General features: G+C 38.8%; 1 protein-coding gene across 1 annotated transcript in view; it reads right to left on the bottom strand.

The window, feature by feature from the left end:
* CERS6 (ceramide synthase 6) overlaps positions 1-26959 on the bottom strand; it is a 263770-nt gene that overhangs the window by 100639 nt on the left and 136172 nt on the right. The window contains exon 4 of the mRNA XM_079782839.1: positions 26518-26575. Within this exon, the coding sequence (XP_079638965.1) occupies positions 26518-26575 (58 nt within the window). The remainder of the gene's footprint in view (positions 1-26517; positions 26576-26959) is intronic.

The following is a 26959-nucleotide window of genomic DNA, read 5'->3' on the forward strand; positions in this document are numbered from 1 at the left end:
CTAACCACTGAGCAACAGGTCACAGCTGTTTTATATTTCGTACTGAGGTTGGAACATAGTCTAAAAGCATTTAGACGAATGTTTTTAGATTGTGTTTCAATCCCACACCTCAGGAAAACAAGCTTCATGTGACAGGGTATTACTAGTTATAGGAGAAAGCATTACCAGGGAACTTATAAAAAGAAGAAATTCTTAGAATGTTGGGGAAAACACTTATGAGATGATTACTGCCCAGGCATGGTGTGGTAATATAAAGTTAGAAGGTTCTCTCAAATCTCCTTTATTTGGGGGGGGGGGGGACGAGGAGGAGGGTTAAGCTAGCTCTAGATTCTCTTTCTGTAGATGCCATAAAAGCAGAAACTATGACTTGACTGTAGTGGCCTCAGACCCAAACCAGTGACCTGCCCATGGAGGCTGCTCAGTGGATGTGGTGAATGTTTTGCTGAGTGAATTTCCCAGCCAGCCATGTAAACATGTGCAGATTTTTTCATTTATATTTCACAGTCATGTAAGGACTTGTGCCCTTGCTGTTTTATTAGTATGGAAAGTATATGCTCACCCCAAGCAGACCACTTTTCTATCTTAATATTCTCCTCTATTAAATAGGGAAAAACCTGTTTTCTTGACTTTGTCTCATAATGTAATATTCAGGTTCCTTTGTGGCTCTTTTATAGAATGTTCTATACAAAGAGAATAGCATTCACTTCTTCATCTAGATGTTCTCTCGTTTGGGTGACTGCCTTAATTGTATATTAAATGCTCATTGTGCCAGTCATCAGGGTCATTACTAGTATAATCACCAAACCACACTCCAGGCTTGCAAAGAGTTCACAGTTCAGGTGATTAAAAAAAAAAAGGTAAGATAGTATTAAAATTAAGATAAGGGACCTTGAGAAGTGTTAATATTGTATACTTGGAGAGATGGGAAATGGTGAGTGAGGGGTTAGTATTAACCTCTCTTGTTTACACATCTCTAGTTAGAATGGAAATTTTAAAAAATGTGATGAACAAGGTATACTAGCACAATTTTATTATTTTAAATAATGCAGATACATGCTGTTTATGCATAAAATATCTTCCACATATTCAAGAAGCAATTTAAAACACAGGGTGGGAATTGATGTGAGGGAGAGGGAAGGAGATTTTTCATTTTTATGGTCTTCTATACCATTTGAACTTTTTTTTTTCATGTGCATGTATAATATGGATTTAAAAAATGACTTTGTCAACATGAAATGAAATAAAAGGCAAAGCAAAGGTAGTGACAAATTGGCACCAGGTTGACAAAACCATAATGACAAAGCAAAGGTGGGCTACAAATCTGATTGCTAGCGTTCTAGTGAGGAGCTCAAAGGGGGAAGTTGACAACATCCAGGAAATAAAAGCAGACTAATTTGCTCAGGGAGTTTACCAACTCTCTTTATGAAGAACTGAGAGAAATTTCTCCTAGGAGTCCTCACAAAGAAGACATTGTGCCACACAGAATTTTCTCATATTATCCTCATAACATGCACAATGACAGGCTTCATGTGACTACTTCTCACAATGACTCCCAGCAGAAGCTGAGGGCAACACACCAAACGTCACACACAAAAGCATTTCTGAAGACTCCAAAGGCGCAGGACTCCCTCCCTTCTTAACAGCATGGCTCCACTATAAAGTTTGTTGTTACTGTAAGAACTTGGTCAAATTACTTGACTTTTTCTGTGCCTCAGTTTCCTTACCTGCCCCACAGGAATTTGTGAGAAATAAGTGAATACCTGCACACGTTTTAGCACAGCGCCAGGCAAAAAGGCAAACACACAATCCATGCAGCTATTTACACATTCATTTTTACACTTCCTCTCACCTAAGCTTTCACCAGGGCACTGAGCATGGCCAAACTGGGGACTGCGGTCCTTGCCAGTAGTGCAGACTCTGATGCCCCAGCAGAGTTCCTTCTGAAGAAAGAGGAGCCTAGCACGGAGCAGGGGCCAGAGGTTCACCTTCCACCCAACAAAAGGGAATAATCGGAAACCATACCAGGTTGTTTTTTTAGAAAATTTGATGAGATATTCCATCACACCAAGATGAAGGTAATAATGGAGGCCTCAGTTCTACTACAGGGAGCAGCTCCATTCTACTCCCCTGAAATCCATTCTAGGACCCTAAAAGAGATAACTTGTGGCACAGCTATTTATATTTTGTTTATGTAAGTATTTATATTAAAAGTAAACTATGGATCAAGCTATGCTATTTAATTCTTACAATAAGACTCTTAAGTAGATCCAATTATCATCTAATTTCACAGATAATGAAACGGGGGCACAGAGAAGTTAAGTAACTTGTAACATGTCACACATCTAGTAAATGACAGAACCAAGACTCCAACCCAGGGAGACAGGCTCTTAACTGTGGTGTTGTTTTATACTCCATATTAGACCCATCAGCTCCAAGTTACCAATCAGCCACTGCACAATGATAAAGGCTTACTATAGAATAGCTTTACTTTCTTGCAAGATTTAGGCTCTAAATAGTAACATTAATGTCATGTAAAGGAAAGCTTGTTCCATATCTTTGGGTTGCAGGGCTGGTAGTGATGGGCATCAGGGGAGGGCTTAGATTCAGTTACTAATCGCATCATGTCAAGATGCAGAGGCATCAGAAAATGGCCCCTAGAAATGTCTAATTGCTCTAAAAGGAGAGCACATCTACCAGCTCTGCCTCTTAAGACATGCTATGCAGGTCTATGTAAGAGCACACAACATGGTCGGTGTTCTGTTAGTGCAACCCAGTCCACAGCGGATCCCTGTACTCAGCCTCCCACACCGTTCCTGCTGGATTTCTTCAAGTGGGATTTAAAAATCTAACAGGGGTCTGGGAGCACAGTGTCAAAGTCCAGTGGAACTTTGTGTAGCTTGGTCTGAGTGATCCACATTTGTAATTTGCCAAGCAAGCAGGTCTGTAACATTTGGATGTAATATACAATATGCGAAAAGGAAAAACAAATCTATAATTTTAAGGGAATAGCCAGATAAGCTGATCTGCCCTATCAGACTTCAAGTAAATTTCTGGGGGTGAGGGAGGCAGAGAAGGTATGTTTTTTGTTTGTTTGTTTGTTTGTTTTTTATCTCTATATACCTAATATATCTCTATATTCAGTGTTTGTCATAGAGCAAGTCTTCAATAGTTGTTTATTAAGCCGAATGGATTGCAGGTACCCTGATTTTTTCTCTGGACTGAGGAGTAGATGGAGAAATCATATCCTCACCCCCATATTCCTACGTTCTAACTTAAAATGAAACATGTTTACTTCCTAAACCAAGATGAAGTTGGCTACAAAAGTATTTTTAAAGATTAAAAAGGCACTGTTATTTTAAAACATAACTTATACCAAAGGCAAGTTCCACACACATTATTTGGTTAGTTCTCCAACATAACTACAATTTGTTTTGAAATTCTCCCTGAGGTTAAAAAAAAAAAAAAAGATAGGACGAAAACCAATGGAGAGTGCTTTTAATTGTGATAATTTATGTTATGGTTCTTACAGCATATGAGAAACTCCCAGCTATGGCAGCATGGATTTCTTCCCCCTAAACTCGCACACCTCATCTGACAGATGGTCCTCCCAAAGACATCAGCCACTGATGAGTCACTGCCTCAGAAGGACCTCACACAGCTACTTTTGAAAGAATGGTAGCCAACAATATACATGGTATCTCCCACATGCTTACTGGCCAAGTTGGAAACCCCACTCATTGTGAAGGATACATTCCTTAAGGATAACACCATCTACTTACTTTAAAAAAAAAAAAAAGAGAGAGAGAGAAAAGAAAAGCCAATTGTCCTAGAAAGAATAATACAAACTATTATCAGCCACCAACATACAGGGGTCACAGACATCTTTATATACAGCCAAAAGCAAGGCCCTTAGAAAAGTTTTAAGCCGAAACCGGTTTGGCTCAGTGGATAGAGCGTCGGTCTGCGGACTGAAAGGTTCCAGGTTCAATTCTGGTCAAGGGCATGTACATTGGTTGCGGGTACATCCCCGGTAGGGGGTGTGCAGGAGGCAGCTGGTCGATGTTTCTCTCTCATCGATGTTTCTGGCTCTCTATCCCTCTCCCTTCCTCTCTGTAAAAAATCAATAAAATATATTTAAAAAAAGTTTTAATAGATGATTTAGGGAAGAATAGGTGCCCAGTTGCAGAGATTACATACCTAAGGTTTTCTTAATACATTTTAAGTGATCAAAAATTCTGCCCTACTATTTTGTAAACTATCAAAATGTCTTCAAAATCCCAACATACTGATATCAAAATTATACCTCCCAGAATAGAATGCCTTTTTTTTTTAAAGCATAATTCTTTGCCCTGGCCAGGTTAGTTAGTTGGAGTGTCATCCCACACACCAGAAGGTTGTGGGTTCAATTCCTGGTCAGGGTACATACCTAGGTTACGGGTTTGATCCCCGGTCGGGGCACATATGGGTGGCAACCAATCGATGTTTCTCTTTCATATCATTGTTTCTCTCTCTCTCTCCCATTCTTCTCTCTCTAAAATTAATAAAAACATATCCTTGGGTGAGGATTTAAAAAAAAGAAACATAAAATTTGTCAATTCATGTGTCCCTAATTTTGGTTAGAAAATAAAAAATGTTTTCCTGTTCCCAGGAAGCTAGGTATGAGGTCAATACCAATGAGAAAAAAAATGAGGGTGAAAATAAGGGAGGTCAAAGGACTCTACTAGTAAAAGCAAATTGTTTATTTTCCTCTCATCAGTCCTGCTCACCATTCATGAAAACATTCAGAAGGCAATACCCCTCTCCTCCAATTGTTTTTCCCTTTGTCCTCTATTTCACAACTACCAATTTGCTCTTTTTTGAATCACAATGACCAATTTGCTCTTTTTGAACGTATCAAACAAACCATAGCCTCTTGGAACTTTAATATTAGTTACTGAAGTGATGGAATGAGAAGGCATTTACTTATCAAAATTTCCATCTCCTCTAAGCATAAACACCGGTTTCTGATACAGCTTGTCCAGCATGGCTAGGCTCAGAATAGCTTCTCTAGGGAAATTAGCAACCTGTCCATGCCTCTGCCAATGTCCTGACATTGCCATTTGGAAAGTACATTCAATTACCACAAAGGACCAAGTGTAAACTGGGAAGTAGTGAAAATGGTATAACGAGGATAATTTCAAATTCTCTTTTAATATGTTAATGTATGAAATATAAAAGATACACTGATTTTTTTCTAAACGTTCACAATACTATGATAAGCCATACAAGCATTTACAATAAGTACTGTCACCTCTCCTGCAACAGGTAAAACGGGGACAGGCGAAATAGCCATCGTCTAGCTAGAAGGAACTCTTGGAATTTTGCCTCTTCAGTCTTACTCTCTGAACTTTGACTTTATGCACTTTTGGTTTTTCTTCTGATTCTACATTTAATCAATTTTGAAAACATTTATTTTTGTCCAGATTGAGACAGGTTCTTATTTTTTTTTTAATGTATGTATAATCATAGGTCCAGGTTTTTCACCTGCTGCAAAGGAAGGAGAAATCCAACACCAGAGGAATTAAGATGTATCATAAAAACCCACCTATGTAGGTAGGACATACTATCCAGAATCCTAACTCCATTCCAAACCCAGACACCTGAGAATGTTAGCAACTCCTGAATGTGCATTTATCACTTTAAAACTTTCATATATTTCTCATTTTGCACACAAGTCAATTCAGGATGCATGCTATCACCATGTTTGAATCAATGATTGCCACCAAAAAGGCATACTCTCTCTTCCTAAACCTTCTGAGATCTCTTTGTGAAGAAAGATCCATCAACCTTGAGAAGATTAAAACTCAATAAGAAGCCCACAAGCAAAGATGGTACTTCCCCCTTGGAGGCCAAAACGCATACTGTCTGTATTATTAAGGGTGTTTGCATGGCTGCAGTCTGTAGCATGTTACATCCAACTTCGGATAAGCAGGCTTAGTTTCAAACCTTGGTTGTGCCCAGACTGTGTGAAGAAGAGATCATGAAGGCATCAACCGTGTTGGCCTTCAGATATTTCAATGACCACAGAATTCTTGAGATTATCAGTAGGAATGTATTGTTGGTACTCGGTAGAAGTAAATGTGTTCTATGCAAGCATGAGCTATGCATTGGGATCATCACTAATCTTCAAGAAAACAGGACTTGAAATGTCCTGACATAAAATACACTTTTACATAAAATGCCAGCACTGATGGCCAGAGTGTGCTTACTTAGAGCTGGTTTTGCATTGGTGTGGTCACCATGATTCATCCACATGCTTCTATATGTCTTGCCTTTGAGCTATTGCATACATTTAAAAAACCATATAGCCAGCTCACAGGCCTTCATGACAGAGAGGCACCTATAACCTTGATTTTAGCAACACCTATGCCCATGACTACAAACAAAATCCAATCAAATCATTTTACATAATACTTCATATGATTACGAAATCAACTTGTATTTTCTTTCTTTAGGCTCTGATGTCTTTTGGTTCCTGAGATGCATGAAGAATCCGAGTTTAGAGTTTAAGTGCTTAGTAACTGAAAACCAAAGGTTTTCAAATTTAAAATTCATTAGAAAGATATATTGAGAAAGGCCCATTACAGAATGGCTGATAATGGGAATCATCTCTTGCCAGTATTTTTTCTTTCCAACATTAACGTGATGGCAGAAGGGGCCATCTGACAACCATCTCCAAGCAGACAATTTTTAAACTATTTATTAAAGAGAGCAAGTTTCCATGTCCCAGGGCATATTGCTAAGACTGGGATTCGAAAGTTGCAATTGGCTTACTGGTTTTTTGGCAGAATTTTACTGTGGTTAGCTTTGCTGGCATCAGATATCATGTCTCTGCTGCAGTAGTCCACAGAAGAGTTGTCCTAGATTAGTGATAAAAATGAGGGGAACCAAAGTAACAGTGATAAAGATTTAGAAACAGTCATGAACTTGGTAAACCTAAGGACTTAAGAAATCATTGAAAACAGTAACTCAAAATGAGCTAATGTAATTAAACTAGTGTAGTATACCACAAAAGGTCACATACTTTTTAGACAAGGTTTTAAAATATTCTCATTCAAAGAAGAACTATAATTCTTCTTTGTATGACAGGAAAAAATCCACTTGCACTTGAGTGTGCTTGTTTCATGAACAGTTGCATGGTGCAATCAAGATGGCCATTATTGGGGTCGGACTTATCTCGTAGAAAAGTGTATCCCATCAACAGAAGTGGAGCAACCATTGAAAGCAGTAGCTGTGGTGAGCCCACTGGGGTGCATCCTGGGGTCCAAATCTCTTTCCATTCAGGGTTTATTGGAAAAGCAGTCATTTACAAACAGAGCATTTAGTATATTCCATTATGCTTCCAAGGGACTTGCAAACCTTTAAATGATTTTCTTTAATTCTAGTGACAACATTGTTAAGAACATTCTTTCACAGCTGCCTTACTTCTAATAGCCTAATTATGATATTGCCCAGTTACCTTCAGAGAAGACAGACTTCATGTCGATATTATGCACTCCCTGTATCCAAATGTACAACATATACAAAGGTCATATGTTGTTGGACAAAGATGTCTATGGGTACTGTTATTATCAGCTGGAAAAAGACAACAGTCACCTGGCCACAGAATTAAAGCATGTGTTCTAGTTATCTTTCCAACACTACTTTTCATTTACTCTTACAAGGAGAAAAACTGAATGAATATGAAAGAGTTTGTGTCTGTGTTTTTGTGAGACAGAGCAGGAGGGAGAGCGTGATTCCTGTAAGACAGATAGATGTAAGAGGCTCCCTGGATGCTTAGCTTGGGGAGAATAAGGGAAGAGTCAATTTCCCAGGATGTTTTTGTTGTTGCTTATGTAAAAAAGTATTAGTTTTCTCTTACTTTGTTTTTGTAGCTTTATTAATCTGAAAATTTTTACTCTGATACCAGTTCAGCTCTGGATTTTTGCCTCCATTCAGGTGGATGATCAAAACACTACCTCTAAAAATGGAAACTAGCTAATGACAGGAGCAAGTTTATGAATAACCCTAATACATTTATTTTCAAAAGCTGCAGGTTAATTTACTTACTAACTTATTGATTGACCATGGAGATTCGGTCATGCTGCCATTATCTGAGATCAGGGCCTTTATTTTTCAAAGGAAACTCAAGCATATTTAGTAAACTGCATAACTCATTAATGGTTTCTAAATACTAGTCCTTATACCTGATAAACAGGTTGTGGTTAAAATAAAAGGAAAAAATAACAAATTGTTAATTGTTATTTTTTAAACCATTCTTATATTAGTTATATTTCAAGTTTGAGTAGACCAGAACATTTACAGATAGGTAAACAAAACAGATAGACCCTGGTCGGACAGCACAGTTGGTTAGAGTGTCGTCCCGATATACACATACAATGAATGCATAAATAAATGGAACAAGTTGATATTTCTTTCTTCTTCCTTTTTCTTTCTTTCTTCTTTCTTTCTTTCTTTCTTTCTTTCTTTCTTTCTTTCTTTCTTTCTTTCTTTCTTCTTTCTTTCTCTCTCTCCTCTCTCTCTCTCTCCTCTCTCTCTCTCTCTCTCTCTCTCTCTCTCTCTCTCCCTCTCCCTCTCCCTCTCCTTCTCCCTCTCCCTCTCCCTCTCCCTCTCCCTCTCCCTCTCTCTTTTTCACTCCCTTCCTTCTCACTCTCTCTTAAAAAAAAAGAATAACTGTAATACTTTTAACAATAAAGATAAATAAAAACATTTAAACTCAATCAATAAAAAAAAAAGACACATATTTGGAAACAGAACCAGGGCTTATATGTGTTAGACCTGAATCAGATTAAAGTCACTTTAAAAACACTAAGTAAATTATTTTCTTCTTTCTCCTTCCCTTTAATTTACAGAACTAATTTATTATTGTTCCAAAGGCTAGGAAGGAGATAGCCAACATGAGTAGAATGACCACTCTGGAGGAGACACATATTGTTTGGCCCTAACAGGTTGTCCTTAAGGGGAGGAAGAGAAAGTGCTATTTTCATAAGACATGAAAACCCAGGTAAAAATAGAGCCGAGACTGCTATCCACAGTGCACCACTGCAACAGCATCGCTGTAAAATACCACAAGTCAAACTCCTCTTTAGTCATCTCAGTATTGCTATATATAAGGTAGCTAGCAAGTCTAATTCTCATCATTTAAGAAAAATTACAACACAGATTAAACACCTGCCTTCCAAGACGACTTCTTCATTCCATTACAAAGGGAAACTTTCTCTCCACAGTATCTCCACTTCCCTTTCTCTTACCACCCAATCTCCTCATGCTACTTACTCCTCATTCCAGTCTGCCCACCCAGCCCCTCCACCTAATCCATAGTATTTCCACAATCTTGAGAGCAGAAGGAAAATTTTTACCCTATGTTATTCAAGAAGAATGATACTTGAGATATGTGGCAATATGTAATTGTTGATGCTTTTACAAAGATGACTATTTGGTAGCAGGATAAACAAAAAATGCATATTCAAAATTGAACAGAAATCCTATGGAAGAGATTTTCATGATAACTGAAGGGCCACACTAATGCACCATGTAGCTGCCATCAGCACAGACCTACTAAGTAGAATTCTGGCAAACCATCCTACAAAAATCACTGGAAGTCAGATGAAGTAGATAAAAGCAACCAGATCCTGCCTCTGGAATGTAATAAATAGATAATGGGGGAGAATTTACTTTAAGTTGCCCCAAGATCTCTCTGTGAATTAAACTGGTGGTGAGGTAAGTGCTTCAGGAGTCAGGCTATTTCATTTAAGGAGGCATTGATATTTGTTGGTAGGGCCAGAGAAATGCAAAGGCATTGACAACTGATGGGCCATTCTCAGTGTTCGGAGCAGAAGAGAAGGCTGTAGGAATAAACTAACCTGCTCTGGCAATGATATGATGGTACAGACTGACATGACAATGGAGTAGAGGGCACTTTTTCCTCTGCTCTTTACTGGGCCTGCTGGACACCTCTTGGCATTGGGACCCCTGTCCCCTCCCTCCCACCAACTCCAATGTCTGCAGGAGGGAAAATGGAAACTCGGGATGCATCTTACCCTACCCAAGTGGGCAAGTGTTTCTTTGGCTCTTACCACCTGTTTTCCTAACATCAGAATTACACCTGGAGCAAGTAAGCAACTACGAACAAAGTATTAGGATGTGGGGCAGCAGCTCCCTTTTTAAAAACTGAAAGAATGTTTACTTTCCTATTGCTTTTCCCCCTTCTCTAACTTGAGTGGTCTCATTTTTTACTACACCTTATTAAACATGACTTAGCCATCAGTGTAACCTCATCTACATCGTGGACAAATAGCCGATCTGGTTCTACAACTCTTTATGATTTATTTTTGAGAACTGACCTAGAGGTGCTTAAAGTAAGGATGGGGAAGCACATGGGTAACCCTGGCGTAAGTACAGCAATCAAACTCCCCAGGGTCCACTATGGGGCGAGGCGTGTTGTGGCGTAGGAGAGGCAGAGACTTAGGATGGACATCCTAGAGGGAGGAGAGGAAGGGGAAGAGGATGGGAATGGAAAGGGAGTTGAAGCTGGAACAAAGACTTACGCAGCCCGAAGAAGTTAGCCAGGTCAGGAAGAGGTGAGGTCACTTATGTCCACCCCTGGCGGAGTTGTCATCAGAGGAAAGCAGATCTTTCCCGTTACAAAGTGAAGTGTTCTACTTTTTAGCACAGGAAGTTTAAAAACTTTCCTCCATTGAAAAATATAAAAATAGGATTTCTGAAAACCCAATGCTTATCTAATTTATAACTAAAAATATTCTTGCTTTTTATCCCTTCTCTCCCATTCTTTCTTGCCATAAGAGATCCACAGGAAGACATAACATAGCATTCAATGAATAGGTTTGCTTTTTGGGATCTGACCGATCATGGAGATGGAGTATTTTTACTAAGAGGTCATTTAACAGTGACAAATGTGGGCACAGAATCACACAACCTGGGGCTGAATGCCAGCCCTGCCACTTAGAGTTACTTAACCTCTATGAGACTGTTTCCTTTCTCTTAAGTAGGGTAATCGCACAGACCTCAGAGGACTAGGGAGAAGATGGATAAAATACCACAATGCACAGAGCAGCACAGAGCAGGAGGCCAAGGGGGCAGGAGGCTGAGGGGGCAGGGGCCTGAGGAAGCACGCAGCTGCCGTGGCTGCGTTCCCTTCTCTCTCATTCCCTAAAAGTCAGCTGCCTCCTCGTCTCTAAATATCACAGAACTAAAATACATTTTAAAATTATTTGTATTATGCACTAAACATAACATTTTTTAAAAGCAGTTTTGTCTCCCCCCAAAAAAGTATTCACTATCTTCATTGAAGCATGGATATCTTTTGATTTTTTTTCCTCCCTTCTGCTAAGTTAGTGACTCTAAATACATTTTTTTTTAAAGAAAGTGCTTTCTACCTCTGTGGAAAAAGATCATAACAGAAAGAGCCACATTGCGGTAGGCAGGCAGGTAAAAAGTCATTTTTCTGGAAAAGGAACAGAAGACATCTTTTTTAAAGTTTCACTTTTTCTTTTCCCCTTTTTAGAAGTCACTTTTAAACACACTAAGAACATTCTGCCTGCCTCCTCTTTTCTTTTTTAAAATTCAACACTAACTCTTTGGTACTGGGTAAGCTTTCATAACAGGCAGGAAATGCTTTTATCTGTCTGCAACTGACCTCCTGCCACCTTTCTTGGGCGTACCCGACAGGGACGTCCACACGGACACACCAGAGCCAGTGCTCACCAGCAAGTGGGCCAATGCCGGCACTACGGCTACGGTGACTGTTGCAGCGGCCAAGACAGGTCTCCCTGCCTCCAGTTTTGGCTTCTTCTAATTCATTCCTCACACTGGAAACAGGCGGCCTTCCTCCAGCTCTAGTTCAATCACCTGTCATCTCTTAATTTTCTCTTCCCTAAGTTTCCTGTTTAGAAGTTAAATTCTTGATCTGGCAATCAAGGCCCATGCCCATCTGCCCCATTGCCTCTCATACTTGCTGTCTCCCCTCTTCTATCCCTAAACACACAGCTCCCCTCAAGTTCTGACCTACTGTGTCTGTTCTTTCCAGACAATGTTCTTCCTTTACTTCCTTTGTCACTATCATCAGCTGAAGCCTGTTCCTGCATCTTCCAACCTCAATACCACATGCTTAGTTCAGTCTTTGCGGAGCACCTTGTCAAAAATTCTCCCTCCCCCTTCTCTAACCTTAGGTTTGTGTGTACCACCATTACAGGACTTTTACCATGTGCTGCCTGACGTCATATGTACTTGTGAGCAAGTTGTATCTTGCATTAGTCTGTAAGCTCTTTAAGGATGAGGGATATGGGGTACTTTCATAGAAAACTCCAGATTTCATGCTATTCCAGTTCTTAACTAAAATAAAAATGTTGCTATAGAATTTAATTAAATTATTTTCCCATGATTTTTAAGACAATAGAATAACATGAACATTTACTGCAGAAGCAGATGTGTTACCACCTGCCAAACATCTCCAGCTTCATATGAGAGGCGATGCAAAATGACTCAACTTTAAATGTGCCACGTGGCACTTCTCTCTGGATAGACTAGTGAATGCCTCCTGAGAGATCAGGGAAGATGAGCAGAAGATTTTCACAGTATGGTAGGCTAAATAATTAGCTCTGAAGATACTCAAGACCTAATCCCTGACATTTGTGAATGTTACCTTATATGGCAAAAGCAACTTGCAGATGTGATTAAGGTAAGGATGTTGAGGTGGGGAAATGATTCTGCTTTATCCAGATGGGTCCTAACTATAATCACAGGTGTCCTTATAAGATGAATAGAGAGGGAGACTTGACTACAGAAAAGGAGAAGGCCTTCTGATGACAGAAGCAGAGATTAGAGAGATGAACTCGGAAGATGAAAGAAGGGGCCACAAGCCAAGGAATACAAGCAGCCCCTGGGAATTGAAAAGCCCTAGAGCCTCCTGAAGGAACTAGCCCTACCTGTACCTTGACTTTAACCCAGTGACACTGATTTTAGACTTCTGATCTTCACAATTGTAAGAGAATAAATTTGTGTTGTTTTAAGCCATTAAGTGTGTAGTAACTTGTTACAGAAGCCACGGAAAACTAATGCACATGGTAAGTGAGTATTTAGCATTTCTGGGCACCACACTATAACACAATAGTTCTCAAAGTGAGGTCTCTGGATCAGCACTGCCATCATCATTACCCTGGTACTTGTTGGCAATGCAAATTCTAAGGCCTCATCCAGACCTACTGAATCAGAAGCTCTGGGAGAAAGCCCAGCCATCTCTGATTTAACAAGCTCTCCAGGTGATTCTCAGGCACATTCAAGTTTGAGAACTACTCCTGGAACATTTTCTTTTAGACCTTGGTGATCAACAGGATTTCCTGCATTTTAAAAGGATAAAATATTCTAATAGAATATCACTTCTTTGAAACAAAGGCTATGAGAAAAAAAATGTGAAAAACAGCAAGGACTTTCCAAATATACTCTAGCACACAAAAAATTTTTTTAAGTCTTAAAATAACATAGGTTACCAATCGGAAATCTATGTTATCTATGCTTAAAGGTTTGAGCCTGTAACAGTCAAGTATTAGCACATTCAATGTCGTTAACTATTACATAAAACATTTTTTCATAGCAGGCAAAATAGAGTTAAAGTTATAGGAGCTACAAATTAGTACTTTTTCTGACAATGCCAATTTATTATTCAGAGGGAGTCCATTCTATACTTTTATCAATTTCTTGGCCTAGAATTGCCAAATTGAGTACATGAGGATAAAAACTCCAATGTTATAGTAATTGCAATAAAAAAAATTCAAATGTATGTCAGGAGGAACTTATAAGAAGCAGAGAATAGCCCTGGCCAGTGTGGCTCAGTTGGTTGGGCATCATCCCATGCACCAAAAAGTTGCCGGTTTGATTCCCAGTCAGGGCACATGCCCAAGTTGTGGCTTGATCCCTGGTAGGGGCCATGCAGAAGGCAGTGGACCAATGTTTCGCTCTGACATCAATGTTTCTCTCTCTCTCTCCCTTCTTTCCTCCCTCCCTCCCTCTCCCTCTCCCTACCTCTCTCTCTAAAAATCAATTAATAATTTTTTAAAAAACATAATAGCATTTCCAACACGATACTTAAAAAGCCATTAGGTACAACTTTTACATAATATTACCATACAATACCTACTTTTTAAAAAGCCAGTTTTCACAGCATGAACATTTATTTATTGAATGAATGAATGTCACATCTTGATAAGGGATTATCATAATTATCATAATAATCAACCAGTATCAAAAGCTAAACTATACTTTTAGTTTCTATACTCTCATCTAGAGGGCTACATAAGTTACCTAAGTATCTATAGGACTGTGTTTTTCTTTATAGTAATCAGAATTTTATTATGTGGTAATCAATTATTTGGTCAACAGAATTTTGCCTGCCTTTGTTGACCACACTCCATGCTTATCAACACTTCTTGCACTACTTAGATGTCAATTAGAGGAGTCCATTCTCTGAGGTTAAAGGCCTGGTTAACAAGAAAAGTCAATTGGGAAATCATTTTCCTGTCTAGGATTTTGCAAATTAGATCAAGAGGACCCAAATCAAATTGTATCCACAGTATTCTAATTTTGTTTTTACATGGCTCTTTTTTCATAATTCACATGAAGTCAAGATAATTGGCAAAGTACCACTTTATTAATTTCTTTACAGCTTCAACTGCTAGTTTAAGAAAAACAACTGAGGTGAGGGTGAGAGGAGCCATGATTAGGAACAAGGTAAAAGAACTATTTCTTGATTCATGCTTCATATACCCATGATGCGTGTGCGTGTGTGGGCATGCACACACACAGAGCATTGCAGTCTAGTTATTACCCACCCCTTTGTATTGAATAGCTGGAGCCAACTAATTTTTCTGCTTGTGATGAACACCATGTTCCTATTAAGAAACTCGGTGTTATGATATTTTATCTTTTATATTTAACCCCCTAATGAAGGATCTGCTATGAAGAGGAACACACATCCACAGAGGAGAGGCTGACAGCTCACAACAGGACTATTGCCTGGGAGAACAGATTATGTTTGCTTATGCTGTGGTGACTCATACCCCCTAGTATCCAAATCACTAGAGACAATTCCCAGAATATTACCAATGAATGGCCTTGAGCAAATGGGCCTTGAATCTATCCTGGACAGGAAGGGAAACTGGTTATACTCCACTCTGCAATTTTTATTATACCACGAGGACACCTTATACTGTAAAGAAGAGGGGATACCTGACCTTTCAATTTGGGGGCCTGAGAATCAGTTTGATGCTCTGATTACACTGCTAACACTGCAGTAATGGAATCCCTTACATATCCTGAAGCATCCTTCAGTCACCTCCTATCAGTGAGACCCTGAGTATCAGTCACCACAGCTTTACTAACCATACTGCATACATGGGTAACGCACACACACATATGCTCCTTTAAACATAAGACAAAAAATACTGGAAACATCTAATCAACTACTCATAACTAATATTCTAAGGCAGTGATGGCGAATCTATGACACGTGTGTCAGCACTGACACACGTAGCCATTTCTGATGACACGTGGCTGCGGCCGCATGCCGAGGATGAAACATTTGCAAAATAATGTTTTTTCCTCAAAGTGACACACTACCCTAGTTATGCTCAGTTTTTTGGCGAAGTTTGACACACCAAGCTCAAAAGGTTGCCCATCACTGTTCTAAGGGGTAGATCTGGTTGGATAGACTAATCATATAAGAGGATGTACTAATCATACAATTATATGTACTAATCACATAAAATGTACTAATCACTTAAGTTGGACCAGAATTCAAACTATCTATTAGTTCAGGGAAAGCATTAATTTTAAAAATTTTTGTTTGTTTTTTACTTTTATTGATTTCAGAGAGGAAGGGAGAAGGAGAGAGAGACAGAAACATCAATGATGAGAGAGAATCACTGACTGGCTGCCTCCTGCATGCTCCACACTGGGGATCGATCAAGCTGGCAACCCAGGCATGTGCCCTGACCGGGAATCAAACCATGACCTCCTGGTTCATAGGTCTACGCTCAACCACTGAGCCAAGCTGGCTGGGCAAGAACCTTGTACTTGTACCATTTATAACAAAGTCTCATCTCATAAGTATTTATAGAGAAATTTTTAGTCCTCAGCCATATTATAATACTAGAGGGCCAATGCACGAAGATTCGTGCAATAGGCATTCCTTCCCCTGGCTGCCGGCCCCGGTTTTCCTCTGGCACCCGGGACCCAGGCCACAGCGGAGCCAAGCCTACAGCCTTCAGGCTTGGCTCTGGCCACAGGTGGAGTCTTCAGCCTTCAGTGGAGCCATGCCTGCAGCCTTCAGGCTTGGCTCCAGCCATGGGAGGAGCCTTCAGTCTTCAGTCTTCTCTCTGTATCTGTGTATGCAAATTAACCCGCCATCTTTGGCAGGTTAATTTGCATACTCACTCCTGATTGGCTGGTGGGCATAGCGGAGGTACAGTCAATTTACATGTTTGTCTATTATTAGGTAAGATCCTTAAAGGCAGAACCATGCCTTCCCTCTCCTCTCTGCCACTATGTTTTGGCATAGTATATGTTTAATACATGTTAACTAAATTGAATTAAATTCCTATGTTACTGATTCCCAAGGAAGGGAAGAACAGTGTTGGCTCAGAGATTCAGACTGCCTTTCTAACAGTTTTATCCCTGATACTTAGCATGGTCCCTGTCATAGGGTAGGTGCTCCAGAAACCAAATGAAAGAATGAATAGAGTTCAGTATCCCCCATCAGTAATAGACAGAAGCTCTTAGAAGAGGTATGAATGGAACACCCTTTAAATAATAGCTTTTGCTCCTCAAATGTCTTGTGCCCACATTTCCACTCAACAACATGCAGTGACTGCTTATATGGCAGCTACAGAATTATCAGAAACCATTATCAGGTTTTATTATTTTTAATTGAAATATAACCTGCATATAATAAAGTGCACAAATCTAAGTGCACAGGAATATGATGCATGTCTACATGTGTATATACCTACATTGCATGTCTACATATGTATACTGTATGTCACTAGCACCCAGATCAAGTGCTAGATTTTCAGCACTCTAGTAGGCTTTCTCCTGCCTACCCCCTCACCTTATAGAACTACCTCTAGCACTATAAATTAATTTTGCCTGAAAAAATTATTTTATCCTTTTCGTTGTTCACTACCTTATGGAAGCCTGAATTCCTTGAGAACAAAAGAGCCATCTTCTCTCAGTGCTGGAACAGTCATTCCAAGGAGACTGGTATTACCAGGCTTTGCACACAAAAATCCTAAACAATGACAGCAATGGCCTCTAGCAGCAGGCCTATTCTCGTGTGCATTAATAAAGGAGAAGGGGGCAAAACCAAAAAAGATGAAACCATTTGTCCCACCTTCCACCTGCATCTAGCTGACCCAGTATTCAAAAGCTCTCTGAACTAGTTTCTTGAAGCTACTCGTGGAGCCATAATCAGAGCATGAGCTGGTCAGGTGGGAATGCCCACTGCTCCACTCCACACCAAATAGAAGTCTTAAGTCCTCCTGCCCCACTCCAAACACACACAGACAAGACTGGACCTTTCCTGAAGGGACAGAACACCAATTTCAAAAAGAGAAGTAGAACATCTCACTAATTTTCCCAGAAAGCTGTTGTTTTTAAGCAAAGATCATCTGGTTGGTTTCATTATTGTTGATAAGGAAAATGTTTAATGATGATGACCACTGTTTGTGAAAATCATTCATTAACTCACAGACTTTATTAAAACAAAACTTAATGAGAATAGTGCTTTCCTTGTTGAATTCAGAAAAGGAATTTCCTTCAGGTGTCAGATGATGATTCAGCTAATGCAGGTACAGATTTTGATATATGGATCAATTATTTCATGTCAAATTACCTGAACTCTTCTGCGAGTGACTAGATTCTATTCCCCATGGAAATGGGAGAAGAATACCAATGCAATTCAGTTCTCAGGCGCTGGCCTGAGCCAAAGGAAGCCTGTAGCACTAGTTTTGTTACAGCAGATAAATGAGGAGCAATGTTTTCATTGTCAAGTTCAGCTCTAAACTTTTGAGACATATAAGTTTATGTCTTTAGGGGGCTGTCTAATAATGAATGTCATATTTAAATCAGTGTTATTTTAGTAGCCTATGAAATATAGTTTTTTTTTCTAGAGTTTCTACAAAGTTGATATTTTATTAAGTGAGCTGAAAAGATAAGACTCATGGTTTGACCAAGCATCAAATCCACAAACCCTTGTATAAATAATTACATAGAGCAAGTATCACTCAGTAAGGCAGCAGTCGCCACCAGGACTTGCAGGTTGACACAAGTACCTTTCCTCCCACAAAAATCCATTTCAGCTTCATGAAATCCTGTAAATCCTAAAATCCTTCCACTTCACCATCTGGAGAAAGCCGTTGGTGTGAATGTCATTCGTTCAAGCCAGAACACAAAGCGAAGACAACCTGGGTAAGAGGCTTCTCAGTGCTTTTTAGAGAACATTTTACACAACCAAAATTAAACTATTACATTTCATTAAATGAAACACTATAAGGTATAACCTCAGTTGATGGAAGGTTTTACCATCTGAACAAGTTTTCATTTATCCTAGACAATGAATAGTTTCAGCTAAAACACATTCCCTGAAATGTAGAAAATACTGAGGTGTCCAAATCAGCTTCTTACTGTGAAGAGTATATTAATGGTTTGCTAGTCACACTGTAGGAAGTAAATATGTATTCAGAAGAAGAAGAAAATTGTGTTGCATAATTACATTGGGTTGCATAACAAGGGACATTTATACCCAGTCTGAAAACTAGCAGATAGTTTCTGATGAGATGCAAAAATACTATGAATGCAGCAAGCCACAGATTCTTGGCTTGGTCAATGTGACTTCATTTGAAAGTAGATAAATAAGCAAGTTGGGTGTTTAATTTAGGCCTTTTGAATATCATCACTAAGTTTAACTCTGTAGTCTTAAAATAAATATAGTTATAAGACAGAGCCTTTGCTTTTTCTTGTTACCTGGTCAACCCAGATCAGTCCAGTAGATCTACTGAGTCAGTAATGAAGCCTCGATACAAGTAGGCCATTTGCTCAAAATATATGGATTTAAATCTCAGCCTCCCACTGACTAGTTCTATGACTTCGGGCAAATTACTGATCCTTTGTTCACCTTGGTTTCTTCATTAATAAGGAGTTACATGAAGCAGCCCATGAGAAATGAATACCAAGTGATCAACATAATGCCTGGCCTATAGTGAGTGCTCAGTACCAGATAGCTATCACCATTATAATTATTATCAGTGTTTCAAAATTTCATCCCAGCTATGCATTAAGCCAATCGTGTTTCCAAGTCATTATCTCAATCCCAAAGAGGTGGGACTCATTGGAAGAAAAGTTTTTTAAATGCTATATGGCATAAAGAATTCCAAGTTATTATCTAACATAGGCCATGTAAACCTGCTATGGAAATAGAGCTTGAATCTTACCAGAATCCCCACAGAGACTCAAAAAAGCTCCTTAGAAAGCATATGCTGTTCCAGGGCATTCTGAGCAATACTATGATCAGTAAAGGGAACCCCTGGGAGGAAATTCAGAGATTAGGGCAGTGAAAACCAGACAAAATTGAACAGTAGGACTTCTCTGACAAAACTTCCGTGTCTCTTTAGCCATATACACGGAATTTTTTAAAAATATATTTTTATTGATTTCAGAGAGGAAGGGAGAGGGAGAGATAGAAACATCAACGACAAGAGAGAATCATTGATCGGCTGCCTCCTGCACACCCCCTACTGTGGATTGAACCCACAACCCTGGCATGTACCCTTGACTGGAATTGAACCTGGGACCCTCCAGTCTGCAGGCTGACACTGTATCTACTAAGTCAAAACAGCTAGGGCCATTTACATGGAATTTAACTTCCTTTTTAGAAGTTGCAACTGAAGCTCTTTCATAACCCAAGTATACTTAAATTTATGCATAGTCATTTCCATTCTAATTCCTACATCTTAGGGTTAATTACTTAATAGAAGAGAAAGTAGTAAAAGATTTTTAAGAAAACAATTATCCACAGTTCTGCCTCTCTAAAAGGAATCTTTTCATATTTACCTATTACCTTCCATTTATCCAAATAACTGATTATCGCAGTAACATATATAAGTTTGTTGCTTATTTTCATGTAAAGTTATACTAAACATTTTATTAAGACTATAAATAATATAGTTACTTTATAGTAATTATTTTAAATGCTTGCATGCTATTTTGTCATTTTGATAGTAATAATTTAAATAATTCTACCAATATTATACATTAAGAGTGTTTTAAGTTCTTTTTTGGATTTGTTATAATATGCATGTGTGTTTATATATATGCCCATATATATACTAGAGGCCCAGTGCACTAAATTCGTGCACTCTGGGGGGAGGGGGTGGTCCCTCAGCCTGGCTTGCGCCCTCTCGCAGTCCGGGACCCCTTGGCGGACATCCCTCTCACTGTCTGGGGCTCTCGCGGTCTGGGACCCCTTGCTCCTTACCGCCTACCTGTAGCTGGGCAGCTCCTGCGTTGAGCGTCTGTTCCCTGGTAGTCAGTGTGCGTCATAGCAACCGGTTGTTCCGCCGTCCGACCAATTTGCATATTATGCTTTTATATATATACTAGAGGCCCAGTGCACGAAATCTGTGCATGGGGGGGTTCCCCTCAGCCCAGCCTGCACCCTCTCCAATCCGGGACCCCTCGGGGGATGTTCGACTCCCGGTTTAGGCCCAATCCCTCTCACAATCCTGGACCGCTGGCTCCTAATTGCTCACCTGCCTGCCTGCCTGGTTGCCCCTTACTGCCCCCCCTGCCAGCCTAGTCACCCCCAACTTCCCCCCTCTGCCAGCCTGGTCGCCCCACACAGCCTGCTTTTCAGTCGTTTGGTCGTCCCTCACTAACCCCCCTGCCGGCCTGGTCATAGGCAGCCCTCTTGTGAGGGTGTGAGGGTTAATTTACATATTGCCTCTTTATTATATAGGATATATGTATATATATTTAAGTTGTAATAAATAACTTTACAATGTATTTTTTCAGTTCTGTACAATTCTTTTCTCAGAATAAATTCATAGGAGTTGAACTGCTGAGTCAGAGTATATGAACATACTTATGGTTATTATACTAAAAAACCATGTTTCTTTCTAAATAGGTTGTATCAGTTTACTTTAATGATTAGCTATTCTTCACTGAATTATGGAGTATGAGTTTAGAAAATGTTATGTTAGTCCACATTGCTGATTTTGGAGATGCAGCAGTGAAATCCCAGAGATTAAATGACTTGCTTAAGGGCATAAAACTGATTAACAGCTTGGTCTTCTGAGGCCTTCTTAAGGGCCCTCCATGTATCCTTTCTGTCCTGCTCCTTGTTCTTGATCACTCCCCCTCCCCCAGCAATGCATCCTCATCCCCGCAGTGGCAGTTCATTCTACTGCAGTGTGTGGTTTTCCTCATTTCCAGAACCAGCCTCACTGGCTCACTGTGGTCCCTCACAGACTCCACCTGGTCAGCGTTCTCTCCTCAGAGGTCTTGTCTGACTCCTTCAAGCTTCTAGGTTCTGACAACCCAAGCTTCTCCCTACATGCCCCAGTCCTCAGAGAGGGAGCTTCTTCCTGACATTACATACTGCGGTAATATTTCAGTGCAGTGCTAATCAAAGTGTCACGTACACACAGTGCTAGTCCTTGAAATGTTAGCTACTGCTTCACCAGAATGTGAATTAACCTCCACTAAGCACACTGTGTCATTCAGCTGACTTTTCTTCATAGGTAGACTTTCTCAAAAAAAGAAGCAGTGAGCTGATTTACATTCAGGTCAAGCTCCTTATCACAGACTGTTATCGAACCGTCAGCAGATCAATTACTTAGACTGACACAGTCATGGTAGTTTCCCTATGGTTAATGATTCTGCATATTATAGTCACTCCTAAAAGAACTCCTGTGGTTTCTGTCTCCTGATGGAACACTGACTGATACAGAGGTTAGGTACATTTTGAGTAAATGCTATATTTTAATTACATACATGCATGTGTACAAAATGGACTGTGATATAAAATGCACCATGTAGTCAAAAAAGTTGGAAATACATTAGCCTAACATGTAGATTATAAGAAAAAATATTTACCTAAATCCCAGTTGCACATATATCTGCATTGCCTTCCTGTGACACAATATTTAAGAATATATATATATATATATATATATATATATATATATATATATATTTAAAGAACTCCATCCAACACAAACTTCCATTTACCAATGAGAAGGAAGTTAATAGTAAATGAGAGGTGGCTTTCTCTATTTTTAAAAGCTTGATCTGTGGTTTCTTTTAGGACCTAGAAAAATGTGTTAATTTGTATGAACACACTGTGTGGATTTCAGACCACTTGAAGTAATCCTGGGTCTTCTTTTATAAAAGTACTTGTCTCTGCCAATCATATCAATAGGCAAATAATCACTTGTGTCCAGCAATTATGGGAACAGACTATTGAGCAAGGCTTATCTTCAATTATTTAAATATTTCCTACTAATGTTGCAATAACTTTACTTAACAGTTCACTAACATGTCTGTAAGATCAATGCCTTCTAGAGTCTACTTCCATGACCAAAGTTAGTGCTATCAATACAGGGAGCTCTAAGCTAAGAAACTAAAGCAAAGACAACATATAACATATGCACACCTGAGCAATAACACATCACTATAAATGAGGCTCATTCCTTTATGTGTCAGCATGAAACTACAAAAACATTTTGCTGATTTCATATAAATAAACATACATACTCTAGAAGGTATCTGAAAATGTGGGGGAATTAACCCTGAGACAGCTTGTATGGTTACCCAACTCATGTGGGAAGTCAGCCTGTGTATTGCTCCAAAGACACATTTACACATCAACTAGATAGAAGAACTATGACATAATGAAGATTAAGTCCACCCATAAGTCAAATGCAACAAAAAAAGTACAATAGATGAATAGTTCTCTATGCTTCTAGGCATCCTATATATGAAAACAGAATTTCTAATATATAGGGTCTTATTTCATGACATATCCTTTGGCTTTGCTCAGATTAGCTGGAATATTTTTTTTTTAAAAGCATACACGGCAATCATGGATGTGCTCTTGGATCTTGGACGGTTGGGATTATAATTAACCCAGGGCCCAGCTGCCATGCTATAAAATCCACAGCTACATTTGCATGAAGTCCATGCTGGACAGGAATACTAAAGGCAACCCCATTTCTGAAAGGCACAAGTCTCTTTTGATGGTCAACTGTGGCTCCAGGGCTCCCCAATGGCCTTACCCAGAAAGACGTAGCAGACCTAGAGCTTCACCCAACCTTCTTCCCTTCCTTCCCTGTCTTCTGCACTCAGGGTCAGTCTCATATTGTAGTCGGAAAGCTCTTCTTATTAACCTCCCCCCTCCACATTTTCTCTCACGACATTCCCCCTAATCAAATTCTTACACATTTAATCTCTTCTTCATGTCTCCTTCTCAGAGGCCCAAGACTAAGACAGTACAAATGTTTACTTACATAACCCTACTTTATATGTATTAAAAAATTCTTAACTGCCTTATTCCTAAATACAAAAAAATATTTTAAAATGAAGGGCACTTAAGTCAGTTATATTTACATGTTGAAATTCTACTAAAAACCCAGAGAAATATGTATACTAGTATTCTTCCTATAGGATTAAGCCAATTCAAGTTGGAAAAGTTATCAGCATTTGATAAAACTTTAGTATTTATCCTGAATATATTTCAACATGGAAGAGAAAACCGGAGATATTCTTACACTAGAGACTGATACCTCATGCCTCATCTATAAAATAAGGTATTTAGATCATATGTATAACTTTTATATCTACAGTTCTATGGTTTTCCAATTTTTATTAATTTATTTGTTTGCTTTTACTTTTTAGAATTCTCTGTCCATTACTGTGGGATCATGGTGCTTTGCGTTTGAGAAATATCTTTTTAACTGAATTATAGAATTTCAGGATAAAAAGCGTTCTTAAAGTTATTTAATCCACCCTAGAAAATGATATGTATCAGGCTCATTTGACCTAAAGGCAGAAGAAAATTGCCTAAAGGCTGTGCAAGCTGCCCAGTCAGGTTTCTGACAGCCCATGTAATAATCCATATTTTTGATGCCAGAAGTAAGAAGCAGCTGTGGTCTCTCACCTCTTAATATTGGTCCACTACCATGGTATTTTTTTTTAAACATTTAGGGTATTGTGAAAATTTTCATTACCTTCTTTTGATTTTTTCTGCTGCTGCCTGCATGGTGTAATTTTTCCCCTCAGGTTAGATGGACAAATATATTGTCCACTCCAAGAAAGTGAATAGAAATATATTTTCAATATCCATTAAAGTATTTAAAGTTCTATAATAGAAACAATGGGCTACAATTAGGTCAATTTTGCTAACTTAACCAAAGAAGAAAATCATTTGGAAATCATGCTGAGGTTAGGGCAGACTGGTGAAGGGGGAAAAAATACTGGAATAAGAGAGAGCAGTGTGCTTCATTTCAGTTTCATTTTAATAAATGAACTGTGTGACCTCGGGAGGCCACCCATCTCTCAGGGCTTCTGCTTCCTCAGCTGTGAAATAAGAGGGTTGGACAAGATGGCTTATGAAGTCCTCCACCGCTAGTTCAGTCACGTGGATTCTATGTGTACTTTTCTATTATTAAAGTAAACAATACAGTTCATCCACAACTGACTGCATCTTAAAGAGTATTAAAGGAAGAAACCCAAAATACAAGTCATTCAACACGAAGAACAACATCTAGTTCTTTCTCTCATTTTTAAACATTTTAGGGACCATTTGAAAGGAAACTGTATAGTTTAAGGAAAAACAATTTTCAAAACAATGTTCTATTGACAGGCCCTCTTCCAGCCTTCTACAGAACCACTGAGGACTTGGTGATTAAAAGTCTTCTTGTCCCATTTAGTTTGTTTAGGAACAGAGTGAAGTGTCAAAGTGTTTCCTGTTCTGATGACAAATGGTAGGCTGGCTGTATGAGGGCTATAATAGACCATGTCCTGCAGATCTGGGGGAAAGGGCAGAAAAAGGGCTCTTGGCTCTCAGAATTTTCCCTTGCTCTCCATCAAAGCCCTTCACCAACAGAACCCAACATGAATTCCAAACCTTGACCTCAGCTAGTAAGGCGGCGTTCTCATGAAGCCCAGCTCTGCCATGTCAGCTAAAATTTCATGCAAAGCTACTTCCTCTCCAAAGGTAATAAACTTGTAAGCATAAAAGCTCTACAGCCATTCTTTCCATTTTTTCACTAAATAAGTAAGTTTGAAAAACAGAACAGAAGGGTTCCAAAATAAGCAGTTTCCACCATATTTATTTATCCAAGTTGAGAATTTCTTCATGCTCAGACATCCTTTTAAATCTATTCAAATGGCCTCTGGGGCATGTGATCTTATTAAGTGAAAAATAAGTGTAGTTGCTAAAGGAAAAGACAGCAAGTAAAAAGAATATTTCCTTTAGGAAAACATGATATTGAAAAACAGCCACTCTTTAGAATAGAATTTGCCACAGGCAGACAATATCTTATAACTTAGACATTTAAAATAAAAATGTATTTGCAATTTCCACATCAATATTTACATGAAAATTTACTAGTAAGGCATACCACTTGGCACAATGCCCCATTTTGGAAAAAAATGTTTAATTAAATAAAGATAACTTTGATATAACTATAAAGGTTAATAATATAAAATATTTTAAAAATAATTCCCCATTTTCTGCAAAAAAAAAAATCACTATTGTTTATATGTGCATGACTATGAGAAGATGAATCTTCAGGAGTCTTGATTTTAATAAGCAGCCTAAGTGTTCATAGTGACATTAAGCATCAAAATAACCAAGAAGACTATGGCAGCCTCAGGAAATTGCTTTCAAAGATGCAGGAATTGCAAAGCTGCAGGGGAAACACAATCTATGAAAGGAACTGAATTTTCCACCAGCAGTCGATGTTACCCTGTTAATAACTATAAAGACATTAAAATATAATTTCTTTTGGTGAAGACTACAATGATAATGTGCATAACAACTGATTTTTTTTCAAGTTGTGTGATGTGTGATGTGCAAACTAACTTCTTTCAAGCCTCAGATGGATTTTTATAAGGCTCTTAAGCCCACAAGTAATAAATAACCATCTAGAGTGGTTAGAGGACTTAGCAACACCTTTTCACCGGAAAAACAAATTATTTACAAAAGTATGTTAGGAATCTGCCTAAAAATTACTTACTATAAAGAATCAACTGCAAATATTTTTGTAAGTCAAAGAAAAATGTACAAGCAATTCGTAGGGAGCCTGTTATGATTGTTTAAAATATTACAACTGTCATATAGAAAAAACAAAATGAGATCTAAGCTTACAGTTACATAAGAATTATGTAAAGTAACTTGGCAGATCGTACCTTTTTCAGGAACCGGACTCCATAGGTAAATACGTAAAGGTAAAATGAAAATCTCCACCTGTAGAAGGTTAAAAAAATTCTATGACATTCAGTTTTTATATTTCACAGCATTTACTGATATACATGAGTGAAAAAATCCATGAATCCATGAAATTTGCTACCCACCACCTCCACCCCTGCCCCAAACCGAGATTAAACTTAATGAGCAATTTCAATGCTAGCTGAACACATACACTCATGTGCATAGCTTACTGCAAATGTTTTAAATATTAGTAATTATATTTACAACTGAAATGTCCTTGCCCATTTGCTCATCGTCTTTTCGTCTTTCCCCCCATGTGAATGTCCTCTTGTTAATCGTCCATGAAGGGATATATTTCAACAATATGAAGCTACATAAGATATTTTTGAATTCTGATTCAGATATTAACTTGCCTTAACT

The sequence above is a fragment of the Cnephaeus nilssonii genome (genome assembly GCF_951640355.1).
Source record: "Cnephaeus nilssonii genome assembly, chromosome: 10".
Lineage (NCBI taxonomy): Eukaryota > Metazoa > Chordata > Mammalia > Chiroptera > Vespertilionidae > Cnephaeus > Cnephaeus nilssonii.